The sequence below is a fragment of the Oncorhynchus mykiss genome, chromosome 16 (genome assembly GCF_013265735.2).
Source record: "Oncorhynchus mykiss isolate Arlee chromosome 16, USDA_OmykA_1.1, whole genome shotgun sequence".
NCBI lineage: Eukaryota > Metazoa > Chordata > Actinopteri > Salmoniformes > Salmonidae > Oncorhynchus > Oncorhynchus mykiss.
The window spans coordinates 45387955-45409418 of NC_048580.1; the positions used below are offsets into that span (position 1 = coordinate 45387955).

General features: G+C 46.1%; 1 protein-coding gene across 1 annotated transcript in view; it reads right to left on the reverse strand.

Annotated features, from left to right (window-relative positions):
- itga5 (integrin, alpha 5 (fibronectin receptor, alpha polypeptide)) overlaps positions 1-21464 on the reverse strand; it is a 54540-nt gene that overhangs the window by 9690 nt on the left and 23386 nt on the right. Inside the window, exons 3-24 of the mRNA XM_036947020.1 lie at positions 19404-19504; positions 18909-19032; positions 18225-18286; positions 18094-18139; positions 17858-17983; positions 17519-17563; positions 17238-17281; positions 16955-17011; positions 16247-16299; positions 15647-15852; positions 15236-15427; positions 11676-11721; positions 11427-11540; positions 9821-9876; positions 9185-9342; positions 8951-9088; positions 5794-5861; positions 3628-3778; positions 3139-3231; positions 1698-1777; positions 1390-1470; positions 1129-1234 (exon numbers count right to left, since the gene is read on the reverse strand). Coding sequence (XP_036802915.1) covers positions 1129-1234; positions 1390-1470; positions 1698-1777; positions 3139-3231; positions 3628-3778; positions 5794-5861; positions 8951-9088; positions 9185-9342; positions 9821-9876; positions 11427-11540; positions 11676-11721; positions 15236-15427; positions 15647-15852; positions 16247-16299; positions 16955-17011; positions 17238-17281; positions 17519-17563; positions 17858-17983; positions 18094-18139; positions 18225-18286; positions 18909-19032; positions 19404-19504 — 2147 coding nt within the window. The remainder of the gene's footprint in view (positions 1-1128; positions 1235-1389; positions 1471-1697; positions 1778-3138; positions 3232-3627; positions 3779-5793; positions 5862-8950; positions 9089-9184; positions 9343-9820; positions 9877-11426; positions 11541-11675; positions 11722-15235; positions 15428-15646; positions 15853-16246; positions 16300-16954; positions 17012-17237; positions 17282-17518; positions 17564-17857; positions 17984-18093; positions 18140-18224; positions 18287-18908; positions 19033-19403; positions 19505-21464) is intronic.

Below are 21464 nucleotides of genomic sequence, written 5' to 3' on the forward strand. Positions count from 1 at the left end.
TAGTGTCTGCTCTGCTTCTACACAAAGGTTAGTGTCTGGTCTGCTTCTACACAAAGGTTAGTGTCTGCTCTGCTTCTACACAAAGGTTAGTGTCTGGTCTGTTTCTACACAAAGGTTAGTGTCTGGTCTGCTCTGCTTCTACACAAAGGTTAGTGTCTGCTCTGCTTCTACACAAAGGTTAGTGTCTGGTCTGCTTCTACACAAAGGTTAGTGTCTGCTCTGCTTCTACACAAAGGTTAGTGTCTGCTCTGCTTCTACACAAAGGTTAGTGTCTGCTCTGCTTCTACACAAAGGTTAGTGTCTGCTCTGCTTCTACACAAAGGTTAGTGTCTGGTCTGCTCTGCTTCTACACAAATGTTAGTGTCTGCTCTGCTTCTACACAAAGGTTAGTGTCTGCTCTGCTTCTACACAAAGGTTAGTGTCTGCTCTGCTTCTACACAAAGGTTAGTGTCTGGTCTGCTTCTACACAAAGGTTAGTGTCTGGTCTGCTTCTACACAAAGGTTAGTGTCTGGTCTGGTCTGCTTCTACACAAAGGTTAGTGTCTGGTCTGGTCTGCTTCTACACAAAGGTTAGTGTCTGGTCTGCTCTGCTTCTACACAAAGGTTAGTGTCTGGTCTGGTCTGCTTCTACAGAAAAAAGGTTAGTGTCTGTGAAGTACTGCCTGCTGCTACAGACCTGCTTAAGGCCAGAGTCTGCTGTATTGAACTCTCTGCCATACTACATCCTGATGAGTCTGCTGTATAGAACTCTCTGCCATACTACATCCTGATGAGTCTGCTGTATAGAACTCTCTGCCATACTACATCCTGATGAGTCTGCTGTATAGAACTCTCTGCCATACTACAACCTGATGAGTCTGCTGTATAGAACTCTCTGCCATACTACAACCTGATGAGTCTGCTGTATAGAACTCTCTGCCATACTACATCCTGATGGGTCTGCCCAGCCAGCTAGCAGCTATCCTCCTGGAGGGCCTCTGGCCCCTTTCATTGAAACCTGTCCACTCACAGTTTGGCTGCATTCACCTTTGTCTATGCACTGAATGTCCCATTGGATCTTCCCAACCTAACCTTAATCCTAATCCTAATCCTAATCCTAATCCTAACCCCAACCCTTTGACTCCTTACCTCATAGACGTGTTGGACTGCAGGCCCGATGTCCTGCTCTACCTGGGGGCTCTTGGACACCTTCCAGTTGGGAGGAGGGAAGAAGACCTTGTCTGGCCGGGAGACTCTTCAAAAGAGAGGGAAAGGAAAGTATGAGACTGTGTGGGGAGAAAAATAAAACAACTTTTATGGAGTTGCAAAGGGTTTTTGCTCTGATGGGGGAAATCTAACACAGAGATTCCTCCCACCCCTGGACTTCTCTCTGACTTCCTCTGGACTCACCCTTGTAAAATAACATCGGCCTGGACAACCACCTCCAACCTGTAGGGAACCACCTCGCTGTGGGAATTATTCTCATTTTTACTGTGGAGGGAAAGCGAGAGAGGAAGAGAGGGTGATGAATCAGAGACAACACACCTCTGCAGCTATTTGGTGATATTGGAGTACTGCGGTATTTTTGATGGTCTGTGTCCTACGAGTTTAGCCTTGAATTAATTTTGTCAGTGACACATAACACTGACAAAATAACACACATAACACGAGGCCCAGCTCAAACGTATGCCTAGAGAGGCGATGGAACGGAGTCATACCTGCGGATCTGCAGCTCAAACTGAACCGTCTTGCGCGTGTCCTTCAGTCGTGGCACAGTGAAGCGCAGACCTGCCCACAGCTGCAGACGAGGAGAAGCAATGTGATCAGGGACAAGGGGTCGATGTCAACATGATGTGAGGCGAGAGAGTTCCAAATGTCTAAGGGGGATGATGCAACCAACATATCTAAAGCTAACCTTGTAAGGGCATTAGGAAACGTGTGCACTATTTTTTATACTATTTTGACACATACAGTACAGCGACGGTGAGTAGACTCTCTGTTATACAATCATAACAGCATAACGGGGGCCAGAGTCCCCGAAAGGATAACAGTCCTGTCCTCTCTTTCGCTCTCCTCCCAACTGTTCTGTTGACTTCAGGGGTCAATCGGTCAGTCAGTCGGTACTCCCTGTCTGCCTGGCTGGCACATACACAGCTGTAATACACCTGGGCCTGCAGGTCCAGACAGTCTGGGACTTCCTGCTTACAGTGTTCTGTTTTGCTGCCCTTTATTTCAACTGGGATTTCATGCCCCTTTTTGTTTTCCAGCGAGTTTAGAGCTTTTGCTGTTTAACTGTGTAGTGTGAGTGTGTATGGAACTGCAGATGTGCACTGTAAAAACAATTAGAACACTGCTCATAAACATTCTATGCCATTATGAATTATAACTAACGCAAAGTACAGTATCCTCAGCACATTGGGTACTACAATGGCAGGATCTATATTATATGTTTGTTGCATACTAAAGTTTTTACATTTTTGTTTACACTTTTGAATACAACCATTCTATCAGAAAACCTTCTTAACCTCTCCACCAATGTCCACTTTACAGTCTTCCTCTGCAGTCAGACACATTAGGAGGGAACCTCTGCTCGGAGCAGAGACGTAGACCAGCTTCTTGCTACTCGGACAGGAACTTCCTCTCTGGACACTGCTGTGTAATGAAAAGAGAGCCTTTCCTCTCCAGTTCAGTTCTCTACCGCTCAACCCCTGGACGACACACAATCCCTTCCTTCACACACTAGGAAACATTGATTTTGTGCTAGCCTCAATTACTTTTCTACCACTAAACAGATCTCAGAGGGCTAGACGAGCTATTCCACCAGCCATCAACACTCATCAGAACCAATGAAGAGTATTGCTTACGAGTAGGGCCAGGACCATGTGACCTAACCAGAAAAAACTGCTCGCCCCATTCATAACCAATGCTCTTCAGAAAGGTCTTGGAGTAGAACCAGGCCCAAATTTTATTTTTATGTCATGTGACCTCATTCTCATTCTGATGGAGACCAAGACGGCCGAAACAAACATCAATGATTTTTCACGCCAAGAGCCAGAGCTGCTCCTGTTGTCCACCCATGTGACCTAACCACGAAATACTCCTGACCCTTCTCATGACCAATCTTCAGAAGGGCAAACAGAACATGAATCCTTGACTTACGCTGGTGCCAGACTTCATAGGGTTGCCCAGGTCACAGCTGAGGTAGCGGGTCTGGTTCTCTGTCTCGTAGCTACAAGTTAGCTGGGTCAGGCTCTGGGGGGGAGAGAGAGAGAGAGAGAGAGAGAGAGAGAGAGAGAGAGAGAGAGAGAGAGAGACAGAGACAGAGACAGAGGCACAGAGACAGACAGAGAGAGACAAAGAGAGAGACAGAGAGCAAGGAGAAAGAGTGCTGGTTTAGAAGCATATACATTCATATGTGTTTGTCATTGGTTAGAACACAACAAAGAAGAATCATAGATACAGGTCTGCAGATCAAACGCCAAGAACAAACATTTAGTTCCATTTTGTGATTTCATAACTTCCATAACAGCCCTGTTCCTTATAGATCTATCATCACAAGTCTTATGAGCCAATAGACTGTGACTCTTATATTACTTCACATCTAATAGTAGTGTTGGGTTCAGGTGAATGTTTAGTAGTTCCTCTCACCTCGTTATTGCGGGCTATACCGCTGTAGTCCGCTTCAGGAGGCAGCACCACGTACAGCTCAGCCTCGTAGGCCCCTCCTTCACCCTCGTTCCGAGCGTTGAAAGTCAAGGTCAGTGAGTTGTCGTCACCTAGGTACGCTTCCTTCCGGTCCCTGAGGGCCCCAAAAAAACAGAAATTGATTACTAATCGGGTCAGACGTCAGGTCAAGAGGTGTCGGGTCTCCGAGTGTAAATAAGATTCGGGAGAGGTGGGAGAGGGTGCCATTATACTAGAGACAACTGTGAAGGCTGTGTGCACAGTGTGTACAGTATAAAGCAGTGTCAGGTCACTAACATACTTGCATGTTCTGTTGCTATAGCCTGATATCCGTGCTTCATCTCTCTCGAAATGGGACACAGCCCAAAACACATCACTTAGATTCATGTCAGGAAATTCCACCTCCCCTCCCCTCCCCTCCCCTTCCCCTGCATCCCCCTCACATACAACTTTTCAAATGTAGCAACAAAGTCATACATGCGTTAAGAGCACAGCATAGGAATGTAAAACACCTCCCCCTTCCACTCCCTCCCTTTCTCCCTCCCCACATTTCTTCCTCCATCTCTCGCTCTCTTTCTGAACACAATGAGAGAGGAATTCCACACGAGGGCCACACAGACGCTTCTAATTAGAGCTGGACTCGTAAAACCACGCAGAGAGAGAAAGCAACATGGACCATATTTCAAACACTGATCATCTATTGGCCAACCAGCCAGCCAGCCTAGACTCCAACAGCCATCACGCTCTTTAAAGAAAACAAAAGGGATACATTGGAAGAACCCACAAAAACCTAAAACCTCTCCTAAGGGGCATTGGTGGTACAGGTTGTGTGCTTTGGCAGGAAAACAGTAGAAATATTTTGATGGATACAATGCTGGGAATTTCATGATTGACCCCTTGCCCCAAGCTACTATTAAACAAAGCATTTAAATGAATCATCACTATAATCTGACTGCCAGAGGCAAGTAGTTCATGCATTATTATTTTCCTCAACTGAAATCCCTCATTTCATCCTGCTTGAATGCTCTTACAGACAAATGTACAAACACCTTCCTAATATTAAGTTGCACACCCTCCCTTCCATTTTGCCCTCAGAACAGCCTCAATTCGTCAGGGCATGGACTCTACAAGGTGTCAAAAGCATTCCACAGGGATGCTGGCCCATGTTGACTCCAATGCTTGACACAGTTTTGTCAAGTTGTCCGGATCGCCTTTGGGTGGTGGACCATTCTTGATACACATGGGAAACTGTTGAGCATGAAAAACGCAGCAGAGTACCATACCTCGTTCAAAGGCACTTAAATATTTTGCCTTGCCCGTTCACCCTCTGAATGGCGCACACACACACCCACACACACACACACACACACTCCATGTCTCAAATCATCTCAAGGCTTAAAAATCCTTCTTTAACCTGTCTCCTCCCGTTCATCTACACTGATAGAAGTGGATTTAAGTGACATCAATAAGGGATCATAACTTTCACCTGGATTCACCTGGTCAGTCTATGTCAGGGAAAGAGCACGTGTTCATAATGTTTTGTACACTCAGAGTACGTGATAGACTTTTACAATAGAGAAATGGAATTAGCACGCAAACAAATATGAACATGAGAGGGCAGAAAAGAGCAAGGGGGCATGTTATTTTAGAGAAAAATGCCTACAGATTTCTCAAATCGAAGTATGGAGATGCTGTGAATACTACTTCAACAGAAGCTGATAGAAGGAGGCTAGAACTGGTTGGCACACACACACACACACACACACACACACACACACCCCTCTCCATACGTTCAAAACAAATCCCTTTCATCTCTCATGTCTCTTTCCCCGAGCTGCCTGACAACCAATCCTTGCACCTAGACCAGGGGCCAGCGCTTCTTCCTGTTTCCAAAGCAGAGTAGTATCTTCTGTGAGTGGAGCATTGTGGGTGTAATAACAGACTGGTCTGCTCTGCAAGCTAAACTAAACAAACGGGTGGAGCACGACACAGCTTTATTTATCCATCAGATCAGAACGACAACAAGGCCGACTCATCTGTATAGTTGGGTGAATAGTTCAACCGTTCATCATACACAGTAGATATATTCTCCTGATCTAGTGGCTTCCATGGGTGTTTGGAATAACTCACCCGTGCACCGCCAGCTTTAAGTCAGGAACACAAATGTTGTCTTCTCCACAGTCCAGCAGAATCTGGGCCTAGAGGAGGAAAGAGGAGGAGAGGAATAAGTTACAGAGAGACAGAGCTTACACAGGATCCACAAAATGAGGCCTACACTTCTTTCAGTTAGACTTAACATACAGAATTAGACACTTTGCTTTGGTGGTGAACATACAATGGAGTAATTGCAGCGGGATAGGACATGTCGTGCAGACCAGAATGACTAATACATTCCAGTCCGAGCCCCAACCTCCCACCGCCCCCTGAGCAAAGTGTCATCACTACAGACCAAACACCTGTAATAATAACCCTGTTAAACGCTCTTATCTTCTGGGGGAGGTTAGTGACTATGACCGTGTGTGATGACACAAACAACCCTAATTCAGCCCCGTGTCTGACTTCACGTCCTTTCAGAGAGAAATGGGTCGATAAGAAGGCAGGAGAAGCCGTCCGACTGTGTGTAGGGTGACAAAACCACCTCCATCATAAAGTGTCCGACTTCCCCTTCAGGAGAGGGGACGGAGGGACCAGCAGGCAGGAGCAGCGCCACAACGCAGCCCAGAGACAGGAGGACAAGAAGGAGAAGCGGTACGCCAGGAGGGCCTCTCTGGGGAGGCCAGCAGCTCTCTGTCCACGCATCCACCAGCGCCGCACACTGACGCCCACACCACTAGCGCTCTGCAGCGGACCACAAGCTAGCCACACGCGACGCCACCCAGCGCTCCGCATGCAGGACCATACATGAACCAGGGGGAGGGAGGGGCTGAAGCTGGTACAGAGACATGGGGGAGGAGGGGGTAATCTAGATGGCTAGAGGCTATGGTGGAAATACTAGAAAGACATGAGCTAAGCAGTAAAGGGCGCCCAGTAACCACTGAACGTGTTTGTGTAGCAGGGAAAAGCCCAGGCTTGACGTAGGTAATAGTTGCCCCGTGCGATTCCATCACAGTGTGATGATCATGATGACGACGAAGATAATAAATAGAAGTAGATTAGAAAGAGAGCGCACTGCCTCCCCTGTCATTACAACAGCCGGGCTTTCTAATTTAAGACACCGGGGTAACCATAGTAACCACCAGCTCACTCACTCTGCCCCTTCAGCGTGTGCTGGCCTATATACAGACTCAGTCAATCAGGGTAAAAGCTATTTAGATTCCTATCCTGGCTGCCATTAAACAACAACTGGCAGAGGGAAGCCAGATGAATAGCGTGCAGTCAGTGTATTGAGGGTACCGTGTGTATAGTATACAGTTTCACTCAATAACTGTGTCAATATCAGCGGAAATAAATCACGGCCCCTGTGTGTGGAATGTATCAGGCATTCACCCATGGGAGCTTCCAGCTTCACTCTCAGAGTGGCGTTTGGTGGATCCATTTTTATTATGTTCCCATTGCTCTGGCTTCACGGCAACATGTGGAGCACATTATAGAGAAACGATTAAACTATGCAGAGAGGCTTCGGTGATCTCTCACTCTCACTCAGCAACCAGAGGGTGTGAGAACTGGGGTGAGCCAGCAGGTATATGTAACTGCCATACTAATGGAAACACTTGAGTAAATGCGAGATACAAAGTATATTGAAAGTAGGTGCTTCCACGCAGGTGTGGTTCCTGAGTTAATTAAGCAATTAACATCCAATCATGCTTAGGGTGACATGTAAAAATGCTGGGCAGGGCATTATTTTAGTTACCTTGGCTATACCCCATAGGACGACAACGCCCCCATCCACAGGGTGGATGAGTGGTCACTGAATGGTTTGATGATCATAAAACGATGTAAACCATATGCCATGGCCGTCTCAGTCACTAGATCTCAATCCAATTTAACACATATTGGTGATTCTGGAGTGGCGCCTGAAATGGCGTTTACTCCACCATCAACAAAACACCAGATGATGGAATTTCGTGTGGAAGAATGGTGTCGCATCCCTCCAATAGAGTTCCGTACAGATGTAGAACCCATGCCAAGGTGCATTGAAGCTGTTCTAACTCGTGGTGACCCAACTTCCTATTAAGACACTTTATGTTGGTGATTCCTTTATTTTGATAGTTACCTGTATGTAGCCTATGCTGCAACAGCCAGCCCAGTACAAACGATGCCATACGGAGGAATCCATAATAAGGTATCATGTATCTGATTAAATCCAGGCTGTAGTGAGTAGACATCCCCTACATTCACACTGGGTATCAATGATTAATGAAATATGTTATCTGAAGTTCAGTTTCAGTACTACAACAACATAGCTTTATCAGGGTTCAGTATTTAGCTCTTGGTTGGAGTGTAAGTACAATACACCACATCTGATGAATCCCCAGCAGCTTTGATACGACAAGTGAACACCAATGACAGGGTTCAGTACTGCCCTGCTGTGAGAGAGAAGAGAGAAATACTGAGAGAAAGATGGAGGGGGGGGGTCAAACTGCAAACTCGGCCAGGGCCTTTCCCAAAACACTCCAATCCAATCCAGCGGTTATTGTTGAGCTCACATAGGGTGCAGCACGCCACAGCTGAAGGCAGGCAGCCCACACGCTGAGTCCTGCTCACGTCTCTCGCTCCCTGCCAGGATAAAACTGGCAAATCTACACCAGATGGCACATGGCCTGTGTGCTGCGAGCAAAGGGCCCCAGAGGCCCCACCCAAAAATATCCATTAACCCTGTGTGTCGGGGTCTTACTGTGCACCTCTCGGTCGGAACACGACTCCTGTGATCCGTTACACAGCCCAGCCAGGCTGAAAGCAGCTATTCCTGGTGGGGCAGTCAAACACTCTCCAACTCCATCTCCACTGTACCATGCACACGCCTCACATTTCTCTTGTTGAAAACTGCTTTCCAGACCCTCTGGACCCCTTCCCAGCAGAGCGGTTTGGAAATCAACAAGGAGAGCAGCCTGAGTCGTTCTGAGGGGGTGGAGGTCTAGTCAAGGAGAAAACATTACCATCAGCTCTGAGTGAGTGAATGGATTTCCAGCCAGGTCTTTCACTGCGTCTTGTTCATTAAAACGTGTGCAGTGCTCCACCTCAGTAGATATACGGGGCCTGTTAACGTCGAGTCAGTCTTCAGGGTTAGGAGTGCAGTGCAGTGCTGGGGGGGGGCAGAGTCAGACAGGGGGGGAGCGTATTGAAGTACCTTCTGCTCGATGAGCTCGGTGGACTGGTAGTTGAGGATGGGTCTGAGGCCGTGGGAGTCGAAAGCTGCCTGAGGATCCAGACTGAAGTTGAGGGAGATGTAGATGGGGGAGAGCTTATCTCTGAACTCCTTATCATCCTGGAGTCAAATAGAGAGAGACAGGGTTCATTAGAAAGAGTGTGAGTGTGCGCGCGCGTGTGTGTGTGTGTGTGTGTGTGTGTGTGTGTGACTTACCCTCAGATAGATCTTGGTGTCATGACACACACGCTCTCTGTTCCGCACCCTCACACTCCTCGTGAGCACTGTCTGCTGGGAGTCTACAAACAGAGCCCTCTTCACCCCTCCCTTCTGCTTGTGCTTCAGACGGTCCAACTGCACCTCTACCTGGAAGTCTGGAACACACACACACAAAGGAACACACACACAAAGGAACACACACACACATACACAGGAACACACACACACACAAGACACAACCATGAATGCGCCATTGTTTTATACACCATCAATCAGACATTAAAACACACTTGCACACTCTCAAGCAAATAGAGAATCCAGACTATGTAGTTCGTTTACCATATGCTACGAATAGCAGAGTAGCCATATGCATAGAGGGGTAATTAGTGGAATAATTGCTGAGGTTGCGTAAGAGGAGCCTTGTGCTTTGATTGGAACTCATTAAAAGTGGATCGGGGAAGATATGGGGATTCTGGAACCCAGACTCTGCTCTTAATCTCTTTGTCACAATACAGAGCAACAACAAAGTAATTCCACATACATGCAACAACTTGTTATATAAATTGATATCCGTGTGCAATTGAAAGTATGGTATAGTACGTCATCTGGACCAGATGTGGACAGTTGGCTCACCTAGGTTGTCTGGGAGGTACTTCCCATTGGCCGAGAGGCAGAAACTCAGGTTGACACTGTTTCGAACAGAGGAGAACATAACAAAGACATGATGATGAGGGAAGCATATGCATTCATGGCAAAAAGTCGACATACACGCACAGACACCGCACTCATTCCCTCTCTTCCTCTTCTCTTTGGCTAAACTCTAACTCTTCAGTTTTCTTACTTTACAAGACAAGCGGCATAATGGGTATCACTGTATAATATGGCGCAATGGGTAATGTTGGGAAAGGCCAGCCAAGCTATAGCCAGCCAAGCTAATAACATGGTGTGTGTCCCCCAGCCCAAGCCCCATCCCCGGAGTTTAAGAGGATGAAATTGAGCGTCATCTCATGTAGCCCCACAGGCAGGACAGTCAATCAGTGTCTGTATCTATACGGGCCGGGGGGCTCTTGCTCTCTCCCATGACATGAGCCACAGCTTCCAAAAGTCAGCAACCCAAACTCCAAGCCCGACAACCAAACTCACACTGACGGGAAAAGAAGGAGGGAAGGAGAGAGGGAGCGAGGGAAAGAGATCAAGGGAACAAGCGAAAAAGAGGGAGCGAAACCGACTAGTATAGACAGAACAAAGGAAGGAACATATTTGAAAGAGAATGAAAGAGCCAGAAAGAGGATGTCTATATCTAGGATATATATCCATTATGTATTGTGCTCTTGTGTCTCTAGGTTTTTTAGTGTTTGAGTGTGTGCATGCGCACGAGTCTCCACATCCTGATGTTTCCCAGCTGTGTTCCACCACCAAACAATATCTCACTCAAAAACCACTGCCAAACCTCCTGACCCCTCACTCGCCCTCCTTCCCTCCACCCCCACCTACATCCCTCCCCATCACCAGGCAACGCAGTGTAATCAAGACGTGTATACAACAGTTTCCTTTATGGATCTGGGGACTAGGGACGGGGGACGGGGGGGGGGGACAGCAGACACACAAGCACAGTGTCAAGCATGTTGAGCAGCACAGCCAGAGATTAGAGGAGCCCTGTTCTGTTCTGTTTCCTCTCCCATTGGATGGGGAATACCATGCAGCACATTCAAACGGAAGGGGAAAATAGCTGCCAGCCACAATGCCCTTATTCAGCATTTTATTTTACCTTTTCTCCTTTCGAAGAAATATAATCTGTTATGAAGTTGCTGTGATAACAGGTCACCACCACCAGATAAGACTGACTGTTTCCCAAGTAAATATGTTCTCAATGGGTCTTCCTGGCTAAGTACAACTGAGTGCCAGTGTTGAGGATCTCCTTCCTGTTGGTGTTGTGCCAAGTGTAAAACACGTTCAGCAAATTAAGTCTGGCCCTTACTTATAAAGAGTTTCAGTGTATGAGTGCTGATCTAGGACCCGTTTAGCCTTTTAGATCATAATGTATAAGAGACAGCACATCGAAAGGGGGGACCTGATCCTAGATCAGCACTCATGCTCCGAGATGCTTCACATACAGGCCCAGAATAAAGGACCAGGAGACTAGACAAGTACTCAACAGGAGACCGGTATGCTGCAGTACTTACCAGGAGACACGTATGCTGAAATACGTACCAGGAGGCGGGTACACTGCAGAACTTACCAGGAGACAGGGATGGTGGTGTTGCCGTTGTTGACTGAACAACTCTTCTCCTCAGGGTTGATCATGGTGGGGTAGACAGTCAGGGAGGCACTGGTGTTGACGATGGGCCGGGATCTGTGGTACAATACATGGGAACAGAAGCCAGGTTAACAAATGATAGAGGCACACCTTTTGGTAAACCTCTTAACTAAACTTATATTAGACATCACTCAATAGATTTACAGATAGGAGACTATGAGAGAGTGTTACCTGTACAGAACTGTCTTGTCAACTCCAAAAGCACCAACAATAAGATCTGTCAAGAAAATACATTTCATCAAGTTCATGGACTACAGGTAAACAACAAGACCAAAATTGTTTAAAGACAATTGTGATAAATAAAGTATACCAGATTAATTTAAGGACAAAACAGCTGTGCCACATAGGTGCCATATAGATTGCAAAATAGTGGGAATAGATTTCTGATGCACGGATTCCATGGCACATAGATTTTCTACCCTTATTTTACCAGGTAAGTTGACTGAGAACACAATCTTCATTTACACCAACGACCTGGGGAATAGTTACAGGGGAGAGGAGGGGGGATTGTAAACTGGGGATTAGGTGGCCATGATGGTATGAGGGCCAGATTGGGAATTTAGCCAGGACACCAGGGTTAACACCCCTACTCTTACAATAAGTGCCATGGGATCTTTAGTTACCACAGAGAGTCAGGACACCCATTTAACTTCCCATCCCAAAGACAGCACCCTACACAGGGCAATGTCCCCAATCACTGCCCTGGGACATTGGGAATATTTTTTAGACCAGAGGGAAGAGTACCTCCTACTGGCCCTCCAACACCACTTCCAGCAGCATCTGGTCTCCCATCTAGCGATCAACCAGGACCAACCCTGCTTAGCTTCAGAAACAAGCCAGCAGTGGGATGCAGGGTGGTTTGCTGCTGGCAAAATTGTTTATGAACTGATATGCAAAACAACACCAGATTCAAAACTAATTGCAGTCATAAAAACCATCAAGCGCTATGATGAAACTGGCTCACATGAGCACCGCCACAGGAAAGGAAGACCCAGAGTTACCTCTGCTGCAAGTTCATAAGTTCATTAGAGTTACCAGACTCAGAAATTGCAGCCCAAATAAATGCTTCAGAGTTCAAGTAACAGACACATCTCAACATCAACTGTTCAGAGGAAACCGTGTGAATCAGGCCTTCATGGTCGAATTTCTGCAAAAAGAAACACTACTAAAGGACACCAATAAGAAGAAGAGGCTTGCTTGGGACAAGAAACATGAGCAATGGACATTAGACTGGTGGAAATCTGTATTTTGGTCTGTTGAGTCCAAATTTGAGATTTTTGGTTTCAACCACTGTGTCTTTGTGAGATGCAGAGTTGGTGAACGGATGATCTCCACATGTGTGGTTCCCACCGTGAAGCATGGAGGAGGTGGTGTGATGATGCTTTGCTGGTGACACTGTCTGACTTACTTAGAATTCAAAGTACACTTAACCAGCATGGCTACCACAGCATTCTGTAGCAATACGCCATCTCATCTTGTTTGCGCTTAGTGGGACTATAATTTGATTTTCAACAGGACAATGACCCAAAACACCTCCAGGCTGTGTAAGGGCTATTTGACCAAGAAGGATTGTGATGGAGTGCTACATCAGATGACCTGGCCTCCACAATCACACGACCTCAACCCAATTGAGATGGTTTGGGATGAGTTGGACCGCAGAGTGAAGGAAAAGCAGCCAACAAGTGCTAAGCATATGTGGGAACTTCTTCAAGACTGTTGGAAAAGCATTCCAGGTGAAGGGGGTTGAGAGAATGCCAATTGTGTGCAAAGCTGTCATCAAGGTAAATGGTGGCTACTTTGAAGAATATAAAATATATTTTGATTTGTTTAAGACTTTTTTGGTTACTACATGATTTTATATCATATCTTTGATGTGTTCACTATTATTCTACAATGTAGAAAATAGTCATAATAAAGAAAAACCCTTGAATGGGTAGGTGTGTCCAAGCTTTTGAATGGTACTGTACATGCAGTGCATTCGGAAAGTATTCAAGACCCCTTGACTTTTTCCACATTTTGTTACATCACCGCCTTATTCTAAAATGTATTAAATGATCAACCTATACCCAATACTACATAATGAAAATGCAAAAACAGGATTTTAGAAAAAAAACAAATAACTTATTTACGTAAGTATTCAGACTCTTTGCTATGAAACTCGAAATTGAGCTCAGTTGCATCCTGTTTCCATTGATGATCCTTGAGATGTTTCTACAACTTGATTGGAGTCCACCTGTAGTAAATTAAATTGATTGGACATGATTCGGAAAGGCACACACCTGTCTATATGACGTCCCACAGTTGACAGCGCATGTCAGAGCAAAAACCAAGTCATGAGGTCGACGGAATTGTCCGTAGAGCACCGAGACAGGATTGTGTTGATGTCCATATCTGGGGAAGGGTACCAAAACATTTCTGCAGCATTGAAGGTCCCCAAGAACACAGTGGCCTCCGTCATTCTTAAATGGAAGAAGTTTGGAACCATCAAGACTCTTCCTAGAGCTGGCCGCCTGGCCAAACTGAGCAATTGGGGGAGAGGGACCTTGATCAGGGAGGTGACCAAGAACCCAATGGTCACATTGACAGAGCTCCAGAGTTCCTCTGTGGAGATGGGAGAACCTTACAGAAGGACAACCATCTCTGCAGCACTCCACCAATCAGGCCTTTATGGTAGAGTGGCCAGACAGAAGCCACTCCTCTGTAAAATGCACATGACAGCCCGCTTGGAGTTTGCCAAAGGCACCTAAAGGACTCTCAGACCATGAGAAACAAGATTATCTGGTCTGATTAAACCAAGATTCAACTCTTTGGCCTGAATGCCAAGTGTCACGTCTGGAGGAAACCTGGCACCATTCCTACGGTGAATCTTGGTGTTGGCAGCATCATGCTGTGGGGATGCTTTGCAGCGATAGGAACTAGTAGACTAGTCAGGATCAAGGGAAAGATGAAAGGAGCAAAGTACAGAGAGATCCTTGATGAAAATCTGCTCCAGAGCGCTCAGGACCTCAGACCGGGGCGAAGGTTCACCTTCCAACAGGACAACAACCCTAAGCATACATCCAAGACAACACAGGAGTGGCTTCGGGACAAGTCTCTGAATGTCCTTGAGTGGCCCAGCCAGAGCCTGGACTTGAACCCAATCGAACACCTCTGGAGCGACCTGAAAATAGCTGTGCAGTGACACTCCCCATCCAATCTGACAGAGCTTGAGAGGATCTGCAGAGAAGAATGGGAGAACCCCCACCCCCAATACAGGTGTGCCAAGCTTGTAGCATCATACCCAAAAAGACTTGAGGCTGCAATCGCTGCCAAAGGTGCTTCAACAAAGTACTGAGTAAAAGGTCTGAATACTTATGTAAATCCGTTTTTGCTTTGTCATTACGGGGTATTGTGTGTAGATTGATTAACTTAAAAAAATGTGGAAAAAGTAAAGGGGTCTGAATATTTCCGAATGCTCTGTCTGTCTGTCTGTCTGTCTGTCTGTCTGTCTGTCTGTCTGTCTGTCTGTCTGTCTGTCTGTCTGTCTGTCAAAAAATACATATGGTGGATTGGAAATTATGCATACAATTATATTGATGGAAGCTACAATCTATCTGCAATATTAAAGCTGATCTACCCCCAAATTATTATTATTATTTTTATAAATATATATTTTTTAAAGTATTAAGTTGATAATATGCTAAAATCAGCAGCATGAGAGGTCTTCAAAACAAATCAATTTTGTCACTCACCTGGGTAACCATTCATGTCCAGGTCTTTAGCCCCTCGGAGGGCAAATCCAAAGCTTGCGGGCACAGTGCCTGAAGCCCATTGGCCAGCTATGACCTGAGAGGGGGTGTCCCTGAGCCCACCAACAAATCCGTTGTAGATGAGAACCAATCCCTGCTGGTCATCTCCACCGAATGGACAGCTGATGGCCACATCTACCAATCAGAGAAGAGGAGAGAGAGAGCAGGAGAAGACCGTGAGATCACTCAGAACTTTACAGTCTACTAGGACTTTGAATGAACTGCATGAGACTAACAAAACGACATGTAGTAGACTCTCAAAACCAAGATTGTGACACACAAAAAAAATGCTTGTGAAACATCCTTTTCTTCTCCCCGTTAAACTCCCATTACTACCACTCCTCCATCTCTCACCATTGTATCCGTCCTGGTTGAGATCTCCCAGAGCGGCAATGGTGCTACCAAACCTCCCGAACACCTGGGTTCCGGTCAGGTTGAGGGTTGGCTCCAGGTTCAGGGGTCCACGTTGCAGATAGACGTACACACGGCCCACCTCCTCCAGGCGACTGTCTGACCCCCGGGTCATATACATGGGAGCTCCCACCAACAGGTCAACCATGCTGAGGGGAGGGAAGTACACACACGGTTACAGACATACCTGTATATAGTGTACAGACTAGGGTGGCAAAATGCTGTATACTTTCCAGAAATCCTGGTTGGAAAAACTTGGAAATGTATTTAAGTTTCCAGATGCCTTTTTGACATCGATGACTGGAGTTTCCCATAAAAATGTGTCATTGGTCAAGTCCAAGACAATGTCGTCACCACCGACACATTAAAAATGGGTGTGAACCTATGGTTGAGAATGCTATGTGAGAACTGACTCCTACTCACCCTTCATTACTGATAAAAAAAAAAAATCCTGTAACATTACTGGACAAATCCAATTTGCCACCACCACCCAACTCATGGGTGAGAATATATGGTGAGAATGTCCTGTTAGACTGTACTTACCCGTCGTTATTGATGTCAGCTGTGGCCACAGCGTACCCAAAATAGGAGCCCATCTGAGAAAACATCAGAGAGCATCATCGTGACAACTCGAGAACATCACCATGAATCTGGGTTCAGAAAGGCTCAAAATAGAAACGCTGCTTTTAAGCAAAAAGGGACTTCTAACGTCCAGTGAATCTACTTGAATAAAACTATCCAGTAGAAGAAACTCCTGGGAGAGAGAAGAAATGGTCAATGAAAAGCGATGGTTTTTGCTTGGTCTGACTTGAAGCTGTCCTGTCTGTAAAACACATCTGAAGCAACAAAGAGACAGAAACAGCTTGATTCCCAGACTCCCAGAGTTAGCAAATACACTCAGCTGAACCAATCAGCACCGTTTAAAAGGGGCTACCTCCATTCCATTCGCGGGAAGAATCATGCTTCTCATTTGGGGGAAAATTGCTTCTGCACTTTCACTTCAATAATGATTTTTTTTTACAGAAAACCACAGTGGGCTTGAAACCCAGTTAACAGAAACTTGTAAAGGAAATTATTTTGCTTATATCATCAGTGCTCCAGTACACAGACTCGAGAGATTAAGAGTTGCCATGAGAAACAGCAAGTTATGGAACCACAGTCTGTGTGGAAAAACCACACTTGAGTTAAACCCAATGGGTCATGTGTGTTCTAACCCTAATGAGTCAGAGCTGGGGAGGTTTGAATGCTCACCTGTTCACCAGTGTAGTCGAGCATAGACTTCAGATCGGTGCCATTTAAAACAGACACCTGCGGAGCACAGACGCACGCACACACACAGAACATATGGTCAAACATATGGTCCAACATACTGTATGTATAGAGTAGGCCAGTGATGTGGTATTCATCGCCTCTACTTTCACTAAACACAGCTACTTTCGTTTTCTCAGGCTCCATTTCTCCCCCAAGCCTATATAGCCCTCCCTTTCAAAATCAATCTCCTCTCAAAATTAGAGGGGTGATGAGATTTTCTTACCAAACCGTATAGCATGACTCCTTTTGGGACCCCAGCCACAAAATCTGAGAGGTGCACAGACAGGGGGAAAAACAGAAAAGGGGAAGATTAAGGAAGGGAAATATCACAAAGGTCACAGCTGTCGAACTCTGAGAATTCCTGAGATTGCAGTTTTCCAGCTCAGTAGGGGGACAGAATCTGCTGAGTTAAATTGCGTTTAATTCAGGTATAGTAAACATTCTATATCTTTAATGGCGCTCTGTTGTGCAGGCCTGTGAAGGTCTGTGGTACAGATCTCTTACCTTCCACCTCATCTCCACTGAATTCCCCGACTGCAACAGAGTAACCTGCAAGACCACAAGAAAGCAGACATTAGTCATTTGATGTGAAGCTCTTGGACTTCCATTTCTCTTGATGAGTAATCTAGGGATTAAGGCATGTACTTTGAACAAATATACATCAGTCCACCTTTTATCAGAGGTCAGAAGGTTAGAAGAATCGTGGTGATTGGGAAACGATTTGATTTAGAAGAATTGTGGTGACGTTTCCCAATCTTAGTTCTGACTCAAGTAGCCTGCACAGGAAACCAGCATGTGTGGAAAGTAAGGGGAGTGGCAGAATTATGAGAGGAAAAATCTTACCGCGGTAGCTGTCGTCATATTTGAGCTGAGCCTGTCTGGTCTGGATCTGTCCCTCTACAGACTGCATGAAGTACCCTGGGTAGTAAGCCTTGATGATCTCTTCTTTGGCTGCTGAGATCACCTGACCTGAGAAGACACAGGAAGCAGGGAGTGAATGGAAAGATCCTCTCAGGTTTTACACAAATAACTTCAGAATACTACAACTTGTTGTCTCAAGGGGTTGTTGAGATGTGTACCTTGCCAGAAGAAGCTGCCTGGTCCTCCAAGCACCACTTTCCCATCCTGAGAGAGAGGCAGAATGAGATCATGTGTTTCTAGTCCATATTAGTTGATAAAGCTCTGGTACTGAACTGAGAGGAAGTGTTACCTTGGTGAAATCAGCACTGAATCCCCCCTGACAGTAGCCCTGGCCCCCCTCGTTAATGAATTCTGAAAAAAAACAGAGGTTCATAAATCAGTCATTTTTCCGACTTGAAAAAGCAACTTGAAAGATCCATAAATTCTACCTTATATTTAACCAATACTTTAGAATGTTGAATTTTGTATTACTTTAGAACCTGTGGAGTTCAATGACTCAGCTGGGCATTCTGAACAGATCCAAGCCAGCCAGTCACTACCACAGCAGTAGGGATAGACTAGTCAATATGGGGCTAACATGATGGATTGCATCGGAGGGGGGTAAATTCTTTCTCCACAGCTAGCGTGTGATGTCTCTGGAAGTGGTTACTCTGTATTGTTACTTGAGACTCTAAACATCCCGTCTGTTGTGGCCCTCGGGCACTCCACTTAACCCCTCTCTAATAGCCTGCTGTGTGGACAGCTGCCGTGTCAGAGGTAAGCCACAGGAGTCACCTGTAGTGTGGGGTGGTGGGGTAGTTGGCTGGCAGAGAGATCAGCATTAGAAAGATGGGTGCTGATGTAAAAGGAATACCTAAGTTATTTATGGAGTGGTACTCTTAACCAGGAGCGCTACAGGAAGGCAGATGGTATGTTCTTTCGGGGTTATGTCGTGTCTTTATGGGAAACGTATCACCTCACAGAAAATAATTACCTGTGCGACAGGGAGCATATTCCACAAACTTAGTGAAGTTCTTGACAGAGAGGTAGCAGGTTCCTGTGGTATCTGACTGGGGCATGTCTTCTTTGGTCCTCCAGGAGTACAGAGGGGCGCAGGCCTATAGGAGGGGGGAGGTAGAGGGGGGAGTTTTTTTTGTCAGTTACAGCAATGTTACATCTGGAGCAAAGTAACCATGTAACTAAATCCAGGTTACGTCCCAAACAATCAGCAGAAAATACAGGCATCTCAAATTTGAAGTCACAGGAGCGCAAAACACTTCTCCTCAGAGAGAGACTGGAGGTGAAAATTGGAACAGTCACAACAAACCGATAGACGCAGACCTTTAAGACAAACTTTGAACAGTGAACATATACAACCCCTTGACATGAACGCCAGTCATCATAACAGTTGAGGGACTCTGAGCTGTAGAAGTTGAAAGTAAACTGACTTTCTCCGCCCCTGTCCCTGAGTCAGTGAGGGTCATCTTACCAGAATGGTGTCGTCGTGGGAACGGACGGTGGCGCCGAACCACTGGTGGGACTTGACTTCAGCCTGGTAGTCTGTGTTGTTGAGTGTGACTGTTCGGTCCCCTGGGAGGAACAGAAAAATAACAGAGTGAATGAGTGATGACTTTAAAAAAAAGTCCCTAATGAATCATTGTAGTTCTCCTCCAGACAACAGTCATCCAAACATCTAGTCATCTGGCACCACAGAACTTACATACTGCATCATTAAACACACACCAAGTTTCTCATGAAGAACATTCCAGAGACGAACATAGCGGAAGAAATTGAAAGTATTTGGTACTCAATGTTCAGGGGCTGAATGTATCTAGGATCTAGAGGAAAACCTTGGTGTTCACCAGAGCCTTATGCCGCAATATAGCTCCTGTCCTCACTGTTCAGATGTCAACTCGAGACAGTTCTCTGGCGTGACTTCACTGACCCTGGATCTTTTTGGCCACCTGGCCTGTAACCCAGAGCGTTACCAAATGGAACACGTTTTCCTATATAGTGCACTACCTTTGACCAGAGTAGTGCACTATGTGGGGAATAGGGTGCCATTTAGGACGCTGCCTCTCTGACAGGACAGGAGCAGGTGACAAGACAGATGGCCTGTGGAGTCAGGTTCAAACAGGATGTTTTATTGGCAGGACTGATGCAACATATGTGTTGCTATGGTGAGAAACAAAACCCAAACACAAATTGGTTTATACAGTTCACATACCATGAAACATCCTGTAACAAGTTGTCTAAACGCTTGGAATTCCAACCAGGGACCCTTAGACGTATCCAGTGGAACTTGTACCAAACAAATTTCATTTGGATTCTGAACCACTAACCCCAGCAGCTCAGCAAGCGCACCCCAGCCTACTTCTCTTTACCCCATCACTATTCTCTACAGTTAAACCAGAAGTGTGTTGCAATAGAGCCATATCCATCTGTCGGGAAGGGGGCCTGGTGGTGAGAGCCAGAGATTGTGACCTGTGGACGTGAGGAAAGTATACCGTGCGTCAGCCTCCTCCTCCACCCTGGCCCCAGCCAGCTCTGAGGTCTCTGGATCTGGGTGAGGGCCTGCTCTGCTCTGTGTCTTGGTGGAAAGACAGAAAGAGGGGGGGGGGGGGGGGGGGGCTGTGTCCAAGAAAAACAAACGCTCTGGCTCCGTTTCCTCCTAGCAACCTCAGTCATCCCTGCTCAGGCACACTCGCCTCTTTCTCTAATAGTCTCTCTCCTGTCTACTCTCTCCCACTATTTCGCTTTCTTTCTCCGTCTCCCTCTTTCTCACTCCCTCCCTCCTCTCTTTATCCCTCTCTCGGGGAGTTTGATCTCCCCCTGCCCTGCTAGGAAAGAAGTGGGGATTAGGGCCCTTTAATAACATCACAGTAGATTTACTGTATCACCAGGCTTTCTCTCCAGCATTACTCGTGGGCACACAGCACCCCTGTTCCCTACCGGGATACACGTGTGCCACTCCTTCACGTGTGGAAAGACACACTTTAGCGATACAACAAATAACATGCCTAACACATTAAAAGATCTAAGAGACTTGTTTCTTCGACTGCACTGCAATAATCTGCGCTACACATGTCACAGTCCCTCTCCCTGAAGCATTACTTTCCTCCTCTTTTCATAACTCAGGGGCCTCTGTTTTGATAAAGTGAAGGGGGTGACACTGAGGAGACATGCAAGCCAAACAGGCATGTGTGTTTGGGACACACTACCCTGGCAACCATGAGTATGAGCAGGGAAATACATTTTATTCACATTTCAGACCAATATAGTAGTCGGGCTCTTCTAAAGCAACTGGTCATGGTAAAACAGAAAATAATTACATGCCATCTCTACAGTTATGTCAGTGACATCATCACTATGTTCAAAGTGCAAGACTGTCAGCCATGAGGCAAAATTGGCAACAACAAAAAAAAACATGCTATGTGTTGGGGTGTTCTCTAACTACACTGAGCGGCTGTGACGTGAGCTCAGAGTCTGTCACTGCTCTTATTGTCCGTGTCAGAGACGGTACATTGGTGTTCATACAGTGTGACAGATG